Source organism: Chaetura pelagica, unplaced genomic scaffold (assembly GCF_000747805.2).
Source record: "Chaetura pelagica isolate M959 unplaced genomic scaffold, ChaPel_1.0 scaffold37, whole genome shotgun sequence".
Lineage (NCBI taxonomy): Eukaryota > Metazoa > Chordata > Aves > Apodiformes > Apodidae > Chaetura > Chaetura pelagica.
The window spans coordinates 4,676,365-4,692,184 of NW_009954567.1; the positions used below are offsets into that span (position 1 = coordinate 4,676,365).

The 15,820-nt window shown below is 36.2% G+C and overlaps 1 protein-coding gene across 1 annotated transcript in view; it reads left to right on the top strand.

Annotated features, from left to right (window-relative positions):
• The first annotated feature begins 287 nt into the window (after nucleotides 1-287).
• The window catches only part of NLN (neurolysin (metallopeptidase M3 family)), a 29,636-nt gene continuing 14,103 nt past the window's right edge, over nucleotides 288-15,820 (top strand). The window contains exons 1-7 of the mRNA XM_010005370.1: nucleotides 288-537; nucleotides 2,982-3,130; nucleotides 7,374-7,481; nucleotides 9,020-9,122; nucleotides 9,815-9,975; nucleotides 12,736-12,871; nucleotides 15,002-15,368. Of these exons, the coding sequence (XP_010003672.1) occupies nucleotides 309-537; nucleotides 2,982-3,130; nucleotides 7,374-7,481; nucleotides 9,020-9,122; nucleotides 9,815-9,975; nucleotides 12,736-12,871; nucleotides 15,002-15,368 (1,253 nt within the window). The 5' untranslated portion in view covers nucleotides 288-308. The remainder of the gene's footprint in view (nucleotides 538-2,981; nucleotides 3,131-7,373; nucleotides 7,482-9,019; nucleotides 9,123-9,814; nucleotides 9,976-12,735; nucleotides 12,872-15,001; nucleotides 15,369-15,820) is intronic.

Below are 15,820 nucleotides of genomic sequence, written 5' to 3' on the forward strand. Positions count from 1 at the left end.
CTGGTTTTGTCAATACCAAAGCTTTTATCCCTGTCCACACTTAGTCATCCTCTGTGTGAAAAAGGTAGCAGACACACCTTTGATTTATTTAAAATTAGTCTTAATTGATAAGGGCGGTTGCTGAGTATGGTCCTGCTGGACAAGCTGTGGCTCTAAAAAAGGACTTTATTCTTACTTCTAAAAGTATTCTGTAATTATTATGGTCTCTTACATTATTTTTGTTGTTTACTATAAGCTACCTCTTGAACTAGTATTTTGCTATGTAAAGGTTATTTTTATACTACAGGTCTGTTGGGCTGGTGTTGAGAATGACATTAGGAGCAGAAATTACTAGCCAGCTCAAGGCTTCTTCATCCATAGCATCAGGCCAAAACCTTTTGAGATGGGACCTGTCACCAGAACAAATTAGAACAAGAACAGAAGAACTAATCAGGAAGACAAAGCATGTGTATGACAGTGTTGGGATGCTTGATATTGAAGAAGTAACACATGAAAATACTATACGGACCTTGGCAGATATAGAAGTGGAATATGCAGGTTGGTATACATATGGTTCTTTCCAAAGGGCATTACATCTACACGTAAAGAAACATGGATAAAAGATGGGTTTTGTTCACAATTCTGAATCATGCTCTTCTTGTGTAGAATGTGCAGAGGCCTCTCAGGGGCCCTCTGGTCATAATAATCTTTCAGGAGGACCTCTCACCAATATATAACATGATCAGCTACCAAGTTCTGCTGCTTTGTTCTAGAGACAAAAATGAGGATAGCAAAACTCTGCTGTTGGTTTCTTTGACGCACACAGAGAACTGCATTGGTCACTTGGTTTCTTTTTGCATGTGAAGCTCCACACAGGTACGTTTTCTTTCCAGCTCTGCACAACCACTAGGGGACAACATGCAGCCGTGTAGACTGTGCTTGTGGTCACTGTAGTCCTTCCAAACCTGGTAAGAAGTGCTTTTTTCAGACACTGCAGAGTCAGAGACAAGCAAGTCCAGTGGAACTGTGGAATAAGCTCCTAGTGGAGAAAATACGTTGGTTGGAAATGCCAGCAGGACTTTTTAATGCTCTTTTGAAAGAAGATTGCTTTACTTGCTCACTTTTATGTTACTGCCTGCTAGGCCTTGAAAAATCAAGTGAAAGGTATTGGTCGTGTGGTCACATCCAGATTGTTTGAATGAGTTAGCAAGACATGCAAATACACAGATGGAGTTTAACAGTCAAACACATGTCATTCAATTAATTTGTTAATAATTATTAGTTAGGGGAGATGTGAAAAATAAAATTGTGTCTTGGGTGGTTTTGCTTTGAAAAAACTATCAGATGTCTGGTGGCTGCAGGTCTCTCAGAAGTAGTTAGTCAGTGTAACAAAATGTCAAGTTCTCTTGAATCTTCTAAACCTGCATTAACAATGGAAGTGCTGAAAACAGCCCTCTTAGCTTGGAGCAAAGTCTTTGCTTGGCAAAAAAAAAGAGCAGCCTTCAGCTCAAATGATTCTACTGTGGTATTACTCTGACTTTAACATTATTTAGGCACATCCAGGGAATTGACTAGAACTGATGCTGGCAGAAAGATTGAGTAATCTTCATCCAAACTGCTTCCTGTCAGATTAAGTTTTAATTTTACCAATGTCTTTTGTATAATTATAACTTTTCACCAAGTTATGAAACTGTATCAGGGAGGAGGTGGAAAATCTATGGAAAAGAAAAATCTATGTTTGATTCAGAAAATAATGAGTATCAGCTTTCCAGCAAAGCCATCATCTTCCAGGATGTACTTCTCTACATGCTATTGCTGTAGTGGGTCATATTTAAGCTTTTAATGCCAATCTTGAAATCTGTATGTGAAATTAGCATGACTTACCTGAGAAACAGCCCTTGGCATAGGATAAGGATGTATTACCACAACAAGACTTCCAGTAGAACCTTGGATTTTTGAAGGCCTATATATCCCTTTCTCATGTACATGAAAGACCTACCCCAGTAACTGGAACTTACTATCTGAAAAGACACAGATGACAACAAGGCTTATGTTTCACTTGGAAGATGCCAAAACTCACTTCATTATTTTGAAATGTCTTGGCCTGAGGACAGAAAAGAGGATGGAAGGAAAGGAAGTTTTCTATAAACTTCAAGAAGCACCCATGTTTGCATTCCAGAGAAGGGTTGAGAGTATCTCAGGGTTTCATAACTTCTGATTACATAAAATCACAAAGCTTTAAATCACCCTGAAATGTTGTTACTCTAAAATGTGCTTTTGGGTAGGTGGAGGGGAGTGAAATTATAATTTGTATTGGATTAGGTTAATTCACTTCATCATACTGATTCATTTCTGGTTTAGCATTTCTATTCAGTGTCATTATAAGATGCAATATTCCTTTAACAAGCAAGGATTTACTTATCTTTAAAATCATTCTAAAGAAGTAGTATTGCCAGCTTCTGATCATTAGAAGTTCAGAATATGTAGACTGCATCTTCTGTGTTTGCCGTATTGTTTCTTCTTATACACAGAACACAAGATGAGGATTTGACACTGTTCTCATGGCAATATTAAAATAACTTCAGGACAGATGGGCCTGTTTGAATGATTTAGAGCTTTTAACTTTTAATGCTAACATGAAAGCATCTGTGCCATCTTTAAAACTATGACAATCTTCATTTACAGATGGTCCATCTTTCAAAAATCACATCATATTTCTGTACTTTTCAGCTGATTTTGTGGAAGTAATAGGATCATTAGGCTTGCATAATATATAATTTCTGTAAAATTAATATTATTTGTTATAATGGTGTTGTCCTTTGACCTTTTCTTTTTTACATTACCTGTAATCACTTCAATTGCTTCAAGCCTGATCTGAACTGTCAGGCTGCTTTGAGTACTTGTTTCCTATGTCTTCTATAAATATCAGAAGGGGGGAAGTTTCTTATCCTGCAAGTGTTTCTATCCTTCTGTGTAAATATTCATTGTCTTTTATTTAACAGTGGAAAGAAGCATGTTGGATTTTCCCCAGCATGTCTCACCTGACAAAGAGGTGCGCTTAGCAAGTACAGAAGCTGACAAAAAGCTTTCTAGCTTTGATGTGGAGATGAGCATGAGAGAAGATGTATTTCAGAAGATTGTTTATTTGCAGGTAAATCACAATGATATTTGCTTAACTTGTGGAAATGTAGATAAAATTCCAGCAGGGAACACCTTTCTCTGTAGAAGTTAGTATACACAGTGCTTTTTGAGACCCCATCACTGTGTGTATTTCCCAAGTTTCTCTGTCATCAAAACATTCCAGTGGGATGGAGCTATACCAGAAGGGTGTAATCCCACAAAAACTTAAGCCAGTGTAAATTGGTGCTCACACTCTTCACCTTTCATGGCTGGGTGTGTGTATCGTTCTCTGCAGTAGCTTTGACTTTTGTCTAATCTTCCAATGATCTGGTACTAGTAAACTAAACTAGCAGAAGAATACCTGACAGGAAGAAGAAAATATATTGTTTTCTGCTGGCTAAGCTCCCTGAACTGGTTTCCCCAGAGCATCACCAAGAACAGGTTAAGAAGAGGCAATCTCTCAGTGTATTTATGTTGGTTTGTGCCGCTTTTGAATTTGTGTCCATAATTGTGCTTTATTGAAATAGTTGAGAATTTTTAATATTAAAGTTGAGTTTTAAGTTATTAAAGTTAATGAGAACATTTAACCCCATACAACATGTAACTCCAAAATTACCTCTTTTGTTCTGCTAATTGTAGACACCTACATTGTATACACGTTGCTTAAGCCTCAAAATAATACTAAGTCAAAAGATATATTTTTTGTTGAACTAGTTTCTGTCCCTTTTGTGTTTCTGTTTAGCTTCCCTTCTAATTGAGCATCTTGTATTCTTCATTTATACTGTTTATTTCATAGCTCAAACAGGAAGGACATTTGCTTTTGTTCAAATGCGTCTAGTGACGTTTAGTAATAATTTTCCAAAAGCGTAATTTAAAGATAATGAAACAAACCCATCTGATGTGAAAACTAAAATATATGCCTTCCATGCTTCAGGTATGATTATTCCCTTTCGACCCAAATGACTTTTGACTGTCTTGTGATGCTGATAATACACTGGAGCCCTGTTCTTGGAATCATTGTTTGTGCTTTTTGCAATGTTATCTGGGAACCAGAATAATATTTGCCACACCTTATTAAAGTGCATTCCAATACTATTGTCTTCTATTGCTGTGGGTTTTAGGCACATTTTCAAGTGTTCTCCCATATCTTAGTATTGTTATGTATTTGTGGAGGTATTTAACAACCCTGTTTTGAGGACCTTCTGTTGTGTGATGGCAGACAGAGCCTTATTCTGAATTTTTTCCCCCCTGTGCCTTATGTTGATTTTTGTCCCCTGCTCTGTTGCTATTAATTAAATGGCTTGATATTATTTATTATTTGCTGTGATTTTCCCCACTCTCCATTATAGTATACACAGATAAATTTACGGCTAATACGCCATACCTGTGTGTGTATCCATTTTTAATTTGCAGGAATTTCTGAGAGTAGGTAGTGAAAACTGATTGCTTTATTTCTTTCTTGCAATCTTTATATATATATATGTATATATATATAATATATTTTATTATTATTATTTATTTTTTTTTAGTGCTTTCCTTTGTCAGTTTCCTTTACAGCAATATTGGTTTTTATAACAGTTACAGTTATTGCTTAGATCTCCAGCTATTTTTAATTTTTTTTCAGATATTTTTCTTGACTTAATTGCAGCATGCAAGCATGTTTTAGCACTAATTTTCCAGAGATGCAACTTCTAAGCATATATCAACTTCATAATAACAATGAAAGTAGTAGCCATTTTTGCTGTAGAACAGATGTGAAATTGCCAATAGTGCCAGACTTACCAAGTTTTGCTAATTCCAAATCACAAAGGTTTTGTTAGCATTTACTAAATTTCTAATGCCTTCTCCTGTTGAGAAAACTTAGTTGAAAAGTCAGGTTCCGGGAGCACATTTAAAAAAGAAAAAAAAAAATAGACTGCACAAATAGAAATGTTTTGCTGAAATAATTTTTTTAGTTTAAATGAGCCAGAAAAATATTTTTATTAAATCGATTTTTCATGACCTCACTAAGGATTTAATAGTTCAAGTGTATTAATTCAGTTTCATGATCCTGCACAGGGGCTGGATTAAAATGTGGTGAGGAGAACAAGAAGTTGTTTAATGCTTTGTAAAGGCCTATTGATGGTGGAAGGAATATGAGAGTTTTGTTTTTCTTTTAAAAAAAATTTTAAAATAAAAAAAATCACACACACATATATACACAAAAAACACCCCCCCCTTCCCCCAAAACCTGAAAGTAGTCTAATATCTTCCTTTTCCCCACGCATTAGCGGAAAAAAATGCCTGCACAAATGTATGTTGTTGAATATGCTCCAGATTTTTCTTTAGAAAACTTGTTTTGGGGTCTGAGACTTGGAATAAAGGTGAATTTGGTAGTCACACTATCATTTAAAATATTTTTACCCCTAACATCTCTACATATTGGCTAGCAGAGGCATGCTTAAGAATGTTGCCAGTCTTCTCCACCCACATGCCCTCAGGAAACAGGCTGTTATAAACAGCTGCTGCAGTTTTTGGTCATGATATTCATAAGTAGGTTTTGTTTCTTATTCTGCCTCAAGATTTATTCTTGTAATAAGGTAGCATGGTTGTCCAAGACAAGTGGTATGGTATGTAAAATCATCAACCATTACCATTCTAAAACTTCTGGAAAGCTCCAAAATTTCATGTGTATAGTATAGTTGAAATTAGCCCTTCTGTTGTGGAGAGTGTTAACCAGAGAAACATAGGGTGACACAGGCCATCCTGACCAGACCAAAGTTCAGAGATGACCACAGAACAAGGTTGGTTCCTGTGCCTATGAGGGTTTATACGCTTACTTATTCTTAAAGACCTGATGGGTCTTTTTGAATGTGTATCATCCTTACCTCAAGCATGTCTGTGAAGCATGTAAACTTCACAAAGGCTAATATTAAGACTAGAAGCTATTTAACATTTATTTCTTCTAAGTGTGTGGAGACATGTATAGTCATGAAGAGAAGGACCTTCTTTTTCTCCAAAGAATCTTTCTCTTTCTTAGCTTCAGAAGGAGATTTTATTCACTGGCTTTAATGGCTTAAAATTGGTGAATTCCCTTCTGCCTAAAGTCTTTGCTGGATTTGGGCTCAGGAGATTTTCAGGAGCATGACTGTTCTGTATACCACATGGAGGGACTTAGTGATTCCTCACAATGCCTAAGTTACTCAGTGGGACTTCTCACAATTCTCTGTACTTATCCATTACTGTAATAAAAGCAGTGTCTTTTTATAGATATTACAGTACTGCATTTTTTTTCCTCAGCCTTTCTGTTTTTTTGCCTTGCAGTACAGTTAGAACAATACAAATGTTAATGTAGAGACAGTGTCTGCATTGTCCATCTCTATCATTTTTAAGTCATGCTTTTTTATCAGACTATTCTTAGGTCAGAAGAATTAACCCTGACATTGTAAGTTGTCCAGTGACAAAGCAATATATGAAAACTCTGATTGTTACAAATACTTTTCTGACTGTTACAAATAAGGTAGTATTCTTAGCCAGAAGCAGGTGTCCTTTTTAACAAGGGCTATAAATGGATACCATTTTTTATAATGTTTACTTTTACACAAGAGAAGATAAAATTAGAACATGTACATCGTTGTTTTCAATTTAGGATCTAATGGCAAGTTTCTGAATTAAACACTTATGCTGTAGTCAGTTTGAAGGAAATCCCTCACAGGACTGATCCATGTTCTGTTACTACCAGTATCTTGTGTCTTAGTGTTGGTTCCTTTAGGAAATGGCCATTCAAGAATCTTCGTAATGGCATAACCAGACATAAATATACTGTTTTATTTGTTGTCACTGATTTGTTCTGAAAGAAAATAGGTATATGTCAAATTTTATTCCATCTGATAACATTCAGTGACACATCTCACTTTCAAGGGTTTTTTTAATCCCTAAGTTTTAAATGCAGTTACCTTATAGGACTGAATTTCTTCAAGTACATATAAGAAAACTATCTCTACAGAAAAAGCTTAAGTCTACTGTAGTGTAAACTAAAAGGGTGTGCCATTATGACAGCATGTAACGGTGCTGAGAGATGCAGTACAAGAAAATTATTTTTAAACCATGCTACTTCAATATGAGAATACTATTGTATAAGGTAACTATTTTTTTAAATCCTTCACACTAGAATCAGGATGTTCCTTTTTTACTGTGGTGGTGTTCTAGTCAACAACGCTGTTCAGACCCTTCTAATGCTTGCTATATTTCTTGCACCATGTTGTAAATTCAATTATTATATACTGTCATTTCAGCAAACATGTGATCTTGAAAACTTAAAGCCTGAAACAAAGCGATATCTGGAGAAATCTATTCAAGTGGGAAAAAGAAATGGACTCCATCTTCCTAAAGAAGTGCAGAATGTAAATATGGACTGTTAGTTTTTAAGCAAAGGTGGCAAACTGTTGAAGGGATGAAATTTTGATTGTAGAACTGTACTAAGCATATATTTGAACTTACTTTTGGACCTACTTAATTGTTGCTTTAATTTAAACTGCTTTAGTTCCAGATTAATCCTTTAAACTTCAATCACCTTAAGGTTTTAAAATTAATCTGTCAAACACCCACAGTACTCAGTGGATAGAACTGGTATTCATCTCCCGAGTAAAAGAAGCCTATCTGGATGAGTTTTGTTATATACTCTGATTACAGAGAATATGTAAATAATGCAGATTGCTAGCAAAGAGACCTCTCAAATATGTTATTTGTGAGTGCAAGAGCTTTAGCAGTATGTATAATTGTTACAAGGAAACAGCTATTTCAATTTCAATTATTAACCAGTCTTGTAAAATGTCTCCAAGATTTTAGAACATTGGCTAAAATAGCTTGAGTTAGCTCAAATGGAGCACAAGCTGCACTGAGAATTTTGGCTCCATTAAGGGAGGATTTATTCAAGCATATAAAAGCACTTGTCACTTTTGAAAATCATGAAGTAAAATTGTCAGCATCTGAGATGCTCACATAATTATTTTTAAATTCTGAGTGATGTATAACAATCTTGATTTAAGACCCTTAAATAGACTTCGTAGAAAATAATAATTCTTAATCATATCCTTAAACTAGTGGGAACAGTTTCATGTGTATTTGCCTTGCTTAAGGATAACTGGTGCTTCTGAAGACATCTGGAAATATTTTATAAGGAGACAATAAGTGAATTGCATTTCAGTAAAAACTTGACTAATGTTAGTCTTAGCCAAGTTTTGTATCTGGTGTGTATTCTACTGGTAACTACTACATTTATGTGAACTTGACAGTAAGGGGTCGAGACATCCTATGAGATATATAATAAGATGTTTTAGATTGGTGAATATGAGGATTTTAAAGAGATTTTTGAATGGTCTTGTCTTTATGGGTTTTCTGTTCTTTCCACCATACCTGTGTGATTCCAACAGAGTGTTTTTCTCTGGTTTTACATGCATGTTTAGTCCCTTATCTCACTGATTTAATTAGATATTTTTTTTTCATTTTAAATTGTAATTTAGGCTTTTCAAATAAAAGAAAATACTTGAATGTTAGCACATACTGCTATTCAGAGAACATGTTTGTGTTCAGTCCCCTCTGAGTTGAGAACACGTTTGAAATATTGTCAGAACAATAGCTCTCATTGAGGTTTCATTGCCAGCAATATTGCTGAGGACCAAAAGAAAGAGGGAGGCTGAGGGAGAGTGAAGTATGACACTGTTTGTGGTGTGTTACCTGCTCGCTGCTGGTATTCACTGTCAGAAAAATCTTAAAATGGTTTGGTTGGAAGGGGCCATAGAGATTATTGATCACATGATCATCACTGATCATCTCTTGGCTAGTAGAAGCTGAAAAGAGTGAGAGACTATTCTTGGAAAGGATAGTAATTGCTAAGTTTAATTTTTGTTTTTCTGCTAAGTTGAGTTTATGCTCAATACAGGAAATAAAGACAATGAAGAAAAAAATGAGTGAGCTGTGTATAGACTTCAACAAAAACCTGAATGAGGAAAACACATTTCTTGCGTTTTCTAAGGAAGAACTTGGTGAGTACTATGCTTGCGTTGTCCGTTTCTTAAACCTTCCAGGAGTAATTGGTTTTGGTTCAGTGAATGATGGCTAGTTCTAGTGAAATTCTGACTGTTTTCCAGTCTTCTGTGTTTCATTTATCATCCTCCCCTCTGAATTACCCATTCACAGATTTGTGCTTTGCTGAGCTGTTTGTCTTGCATCAAGTTAGCATATCTATCCTACTTTTTTTTTTCATAACTTTACTCTTCTCTGCTTATTTTCTCAGCTGTCCATTATCAGGCAATCCCCTGTGTATTGTATTCAGTGAAGTTACTAGAAAAACATTTATGTCCTCCAATATGTTTTAGCTACTTAAATCATTGAAACTGATCTAGAATTAGCATGCGACAAAGAATTTGGAGATTCATTATTTGAAGGCCATAGCATAAAATGTGCTTTAGTAACACCAGAGGGGTTTTTTTTATGTCATACTCAGTTTTTATGTGGTAGCCTTATACATATTTCTCTTTCTCTCACAAGGGTTTCCAGTTTTTACTTGGTTGTCATTTGAAATATTTTAGGAAACTATTGTTAAAGGAGAGATTGTATTTCCTGGGAGATTTCTGATGTCAGATTAGATTGCAGCAAAATAAATGCAACAATATCACAAAAAGAGAGGGGGACAGGTAATTCTGGTAAACATTGTTCATTAAATTGTGTTATATAGAAGGCCTTCCTGATGACTTTATTAAGAGTTTAGAGAAGACTGAGGAAGACAAATACAAAATTACTTTGAAGTATCCCCACTATTTTCCTGTTATGAAGAAGTGCTGCATTTCAGAAACTAGAAGAAAAATGGAATCTGCCTTTAACTCAAGATGCAAAGAGGTATGTCTTATATTCACTGTTCTACAGGGTAATGACAGTTGAAAATGGACCTAGACATTAAAATACTATTTTTAATTTCTACAAAACTTACAGTCTGATCTTTAATAGTTCCTTGCTCTGGTTTATTCAGATGTCTAAAGACCTTAGAAGTTGATGATCTGCCTCTGTGTGTATGTATCTTAAATTTTCAGTGGTGCTATAAGTAGAAGTAGGTTTCTGATATTTTGCCAGATTTTCCTACAGTGTTCTGCAGCTGCTTACTGGCACTTTCCTTCAGAGAAGGACATGGGATTGTAGGTTCCGTAGTACTTTGGGATTCTTCAGAATGAGAGGGCTTATTTAAACATGCATTTTAATTATGAAATACAGGTGATTAAATGTGAAATTAATACATTACACACTAATGAGAATTTTAATTAGATGTGTTAAATCCCTACATTTTCAGAAAAGAGATGTAATTATCTGAAGAATAGCTATAAACATACTTTATAAAAAGAATAAATAATTTCATAATTAATTTATTTGATACTGGTGAGACCAGGCAACTAGATAGGTACAAAAATAATGAAAAAGGAGGAAAAGATGAAAGTGTCATTCAGGCAATTTTACCAGCCTTTCATTAGAGAACAATGGCAGAGTTGAGCTTTTGGTACTTGAAGTCATTGTACGAGGCTGATGAAGGGACTAGAGTCAATGTCTTATAGGGATAGGTTGAGTGAGCTGGGGTTGTTTAGCCTGGAGGAGACTCAGGGGGGACCTTATCACTCTCTTCAACTACCTGAAGGGAGGTTGTAGTCAGGTGGGGGCTGGGCTCTTTTTCCAGGCAACTAGCAACAAGACAAGAGGGCCTGGCCTGAAGCTGCTCCAGGGGAGGTTTAGAATCATAGAATCATAGAATCATAGAATCTTAGGGGCTGGAAGGGACCTCGAGAGATCATCTAGTCCAACCCCCCTGCCAGAGCAGGGTCACCTAGAGTACATCACACAGGAACTCATCCAGGTGAGTTTTGAATGTCTCCAGTGAGGGAGACTCCACAACCTCCCTGGGCAGTCTGTTCCAGGGCTCTGTCACTCTCACAGTAAAAAAATTTTTTCGGATATTCACCTTGAACCTCCTATGCTCCAATTTACACCCATTACCCCTTGTCCTATCACTGGTCATCACCGAGAAAAGCCTAACTCCGTCCCCCTGACACTCACCCCTTACATATTTGTAAACATTGATGAGGTCACCCCTCAGTCTCCTTTTCTCCAAGCTAAAGAGACCCAGCTCCCTCAGCCTTTCCTCATAAGGGAGATGTTCCACTCCCCTAATCATCTTCGTAGCTCTGCGCTGGACTCTTTCAAGCAGTTCCCTGTCCTTCTTGAACTGAGGGGCCCAGAACTGGACACAATACTCCAGATGTGGCCTCACCAATGCAGAATAGAGGGGGAGGAGAACCTCTCTTGACCTACTAACCACACCCTTTCTAATGCACCCCAGGATGCCATTGGCCTTCTTGGCCACAAGGGCACATTGCTGGCTCATGGTCATCCTCCTGTCTACCAGGACCCCCAGGTCTCTTTCACCTACACTACTCTCCAGCAGTTCAGCCCCCAACCTGTACTGGGACATGGTGTTGTTCTTCCCCAAATGTAAAACTCTGCACTTCCCCTTGTTGAATTTCATCATGTTTCTCCCCGCCCAACTCTCCAACCTATCTAAGTCTCTCTGAATGGCAGCACAGCCTTGTGGTGTGTCAGCCACTCCTCCCAGCTTAGTGTCATCAGCAAACTTGCTGAGGGTACATTCTATACCCTCATCCAGGTCGTTGATGAAGATGTTGAACAACACCGGTCCCAGTACCGACCCCTGTGGGACTCCACTAGTCACAGGTTTAGGTTTAGGTTGGATATTAGGAAGCAATTCCTCAGGGAGAAGGTGATTAGACATTGGAATGGACTTCCCAGGGATGTGGTGGAGGCACCATCCCTGCATGTTGTTCAGGGAAAGGCTGGATGTGGCACTTAGTGCCATGGTCTAGCCAGTGTGGTGGGTGTTAGGTCATAGGCTGGACTTGATGATCTTAAAGGTCTTTTCCAGCCCTGGTGATTCTGCAGTGGGAAATGTGAAGAGTAAAAGATAAAATAAGATGGCAACAAGAAATGGACACTCTGCAAGTCAGCACACTTAAAGGGATTTGTTGTTAAATCTGTGCGACAATCTTCCAAACTTGTGCTTTGCAAAGAGGGTTTTCACCTTCTCAAGGATTCTCCACCACATTTTGGACAGGGCCTGGCATTTTCATGTTTCAGATCTTTCTCCAACTGCTATTGGCAGAGTGGCAAAAGAGGGAAATTTGCAGTCAAGCTTTTAATGTTGGTACAATTACTTGGAGTTTGTCTTCTCCATGAACAAGGAATGAAGCCTTCTGTCAACCATTTCCCTTTTATCTTGCACATATAAATGATTAATAAAGGAAATAAACTCTTTGCAACAGTCAAAAATCCATTATTATCCTAAAAGGAAATAGTATATCTTTTGATTAGTTAAAACAGATAAACTCAGAATGACTAGAAAGCTAGCTACCTGCAATCAAATGCTGTGACAAGAAAACCCCAAGATTATATTTCAACTTACATTGTTTTATATTTATATCTTTAAGTGTTTCATTTTAAATTTTTGCTGTTTCTTATAATTTCAGATAGTATTCAGATAATTGTTTTGATAATATGCATTGTCTAGTTTCATTTTAGAAATCTGCCTTCTTTCTTTTTTAGGAGAACACAAAAATTCTTCAGCAATTGCTTCCACTAAGGGCAAAAGTAGCAGAGCTCCTTGGTTATAATACACATGCCAACTTTGTCCTGGAAGTGAACACTGCGAAGAGCACAGACAATGTAGCGGCCTTCCTAGGTTTGTTCTTATTTATAAATAATACTTTTCTGTTTGGTGATAACACGTCTCCTCAGCCAAGATAAATACATAATTGGATCACACGTGTTCATCATATTTAGATAGAAAAGAAACTCAATGTTGCTTCTATTCTGGCATGTATTGTTTTTTTAGACTATAGCTATGCAAATGCAATTGTTCCAAAACAGGGAGTCACAAGATAAAAATCTGAAAATAACTGCTTTGTAACAGCCAATATAGACAAGCATTTGCATCTTTCTGTGTCCCAAAATGCAGTTATCCTAATTCAGAACCAGAACAATATGTACAGCCTAAGCAATTTTATCAATTCAAAAGACTGTGTCACAGTTACAGCTTTCTGTTCCTGTAGGTTAGCTGCAATGTTTTGTGTGTCTGTAGCCTTGGTGTCTTTCTCTGATAAAACTGCATTAAGTACAATGAAAGATTACAGTATGGTATGATGCATCTTCCATGAGCTGAAATAAAAAATCAAATCTGGAATGTTTCAATCTGGAATTTAAAATCCCTCTAGTGGAATTCAGTCTGAAAAGAGAGATATCTTGAAAATTTTGAACTGAACAGTTCCGTTTACAAATTTTTAGTAATTGTGATGACCTCCTTGAGCCCACTTGTGCAAAGAGTTAATTTCTACTTTCTGGAATGATGTACTTCCACAGACTAATATGCGTTCCTTTATTAATGTGCCCTAACACCACAAGATTGTATATCGTTATATTGTATAAATAAGCCCTCCAAAATAATTTAGTACAGCAATAGTCTGTTTGGTGGTAGTTGGTAGTGGGTTTTTTGCATTTATACATAAACAGATTCAAATGCACATCTTCCTTCCCCTCTAATTCTGTCACATTTCTCCTGTTAGAATTACCTGATTTTTTTTAAGCATACTTAAAGTAGTTTGTACTCTCTTCTGTCCATTATATTTTTCCAATTCTAAATAGGCTTATAAAATACTGTGTTTTTTAAATTTGTTTTGAAGCTGACACTTGTCATAATTTAGCAGCTGTTGTTGTAACTTTAACTTTTTAAGGTATGAGATAATATACTTTTCTATTAATAAATAGATTTCATTGTAATTCTCAAAAAGGGAGAATGTTTATCAAATTAATTGTCAGCTTTACTTTAGTTCTTTTGATATATCCTCAGCTACACACACAACAGTATGATTTGATCTGTTTTGTTCATATACATTCGTGTTTAAATCAATGTTCATACACCAATCTTAAGACAAGAAAGAAAAACCATTCTGTCCTATGACATATTCTTAATTTATCATAGCATAAGCTGCAAACAGTATTTCAGCCATGTAAATGCATATGGTGCCTTGCATTCTACCTAGAAACACGAGTGAAAATTCCTAAATTTTGCAGTCTTGATACAAATAGTGAACATTATCCTGAATTCTTAAGGAAAAAAAGTATCTCATAGTCCAGAAATGCTTACAAGAAAGTAAGTACAGTAGGTGCTTTATGTGAGCTTCAGTGAGGTTAAATATTTTATACTCGATATATTGGACTCATAATGCTGTGATCTGTCTTGTCAAAGAAAAGTTATATTGGAAGAAATTGGGATCATAGAGATTGATACCCAGTGGCTTTAGTAGTGTAGAAGCTAGCCGTCATATAGGCAGGAACTCTTTGCTGTCATGTTCTTTTATAGGACTTTAGCTAGAAGTAATCTGTTTTGAAAAGACTTGGGGGTTAAAAAAAGTAGGCTTTGAATTTTGCAGTTGCAGTAACTAATAGGAGTTGTAGTTTGGCTGTTTCTGTGAAAACACATCAAGATAACTGAGATAACGTAAGGTAAAATCAAAGACCTCGTATGAAAGTGTCTAGTGTTATTTTTCATTTCTATTATGTTTGAAAAAGTCTAAATTTACCAACACCCTTCACAGTACTACTAGGCCTGTGTGGATTGCTGCAATATTTATAACATGCCTACATTTAAAACTCATTAAGATAAGAAAGCAGACAGTTTGCTTACTATTGGTCGACAAATGAAAAACTGTTGCATCCACTCTTGGACGTGTTTCAAGTTAATGGGTGTATTTTATAGGAAAGCATATTCTAGTAAGGAACATAAAAGTTGATTCCAAGGCAATCTCTGTTTCAGATTATTTGAGTAAGAAACTAAAGCCATTGGTTGAGGAAGAAAGAGAATTCATTCTAGATTTGAAGAAAAAGGAGTGTAAAGAAAGAAACTTTGGTTATGATGGAAGAGTCAATGCATGGGATCTTCATTATTATATGACTAAAACAGAAGAGCTGAAGTACTCCATAGATCAAGAAAAGCTGAAGGAATACTTCCCGATTGAGGCTGTTACAGAAGGCTTATTGAGTATTTACCAGAAGCTACTGGGACTGGTATTTGAGAAAGTAGAAGGTGCTCATGTTTGGCACGACAGCGTTACTCTTTATACAGTGAAGGATAATTCAACAGGAGAAATGTTAGGACAGTTCTATTTGGACCTTTATCCCAGGTAATTATGACTTGGTCTTTTACTTATGTGTTTAAAATGGAATCAGTCTCAGTGGTTTGCAGCTGTGATTGAAATTAAATGCCTTTGGAAGTAAATGTTTCTCCCACTGAGAGGACTATTAATGTGTTCCTTAGGATGCTCTCTGGACTGTTTTCAGATAGTTCACACTTTTTCTTTTTTTGTAGTACTGCTGCATGTCTTGCTTATATTTAGTTTATAAAGTGTTACTACTTGGTTAATTTCCCGTAGTGTTGCTGTCTAATAAGTTGCCTATAATTTTTTGCCTCTATGAACTTTTCTTCCTCCTAACTATAATAGTGTGTTTTAATTTAAGTTGAACTGTTAATTCAGTCATATTGCTATCTGTCAAGTGTTTCTGGTTCTCTCAGTTCCTTTTTACACTTTATATATGTATTTTGTATCCTGTTGTCCAGACTGCTGAAGAAAATATC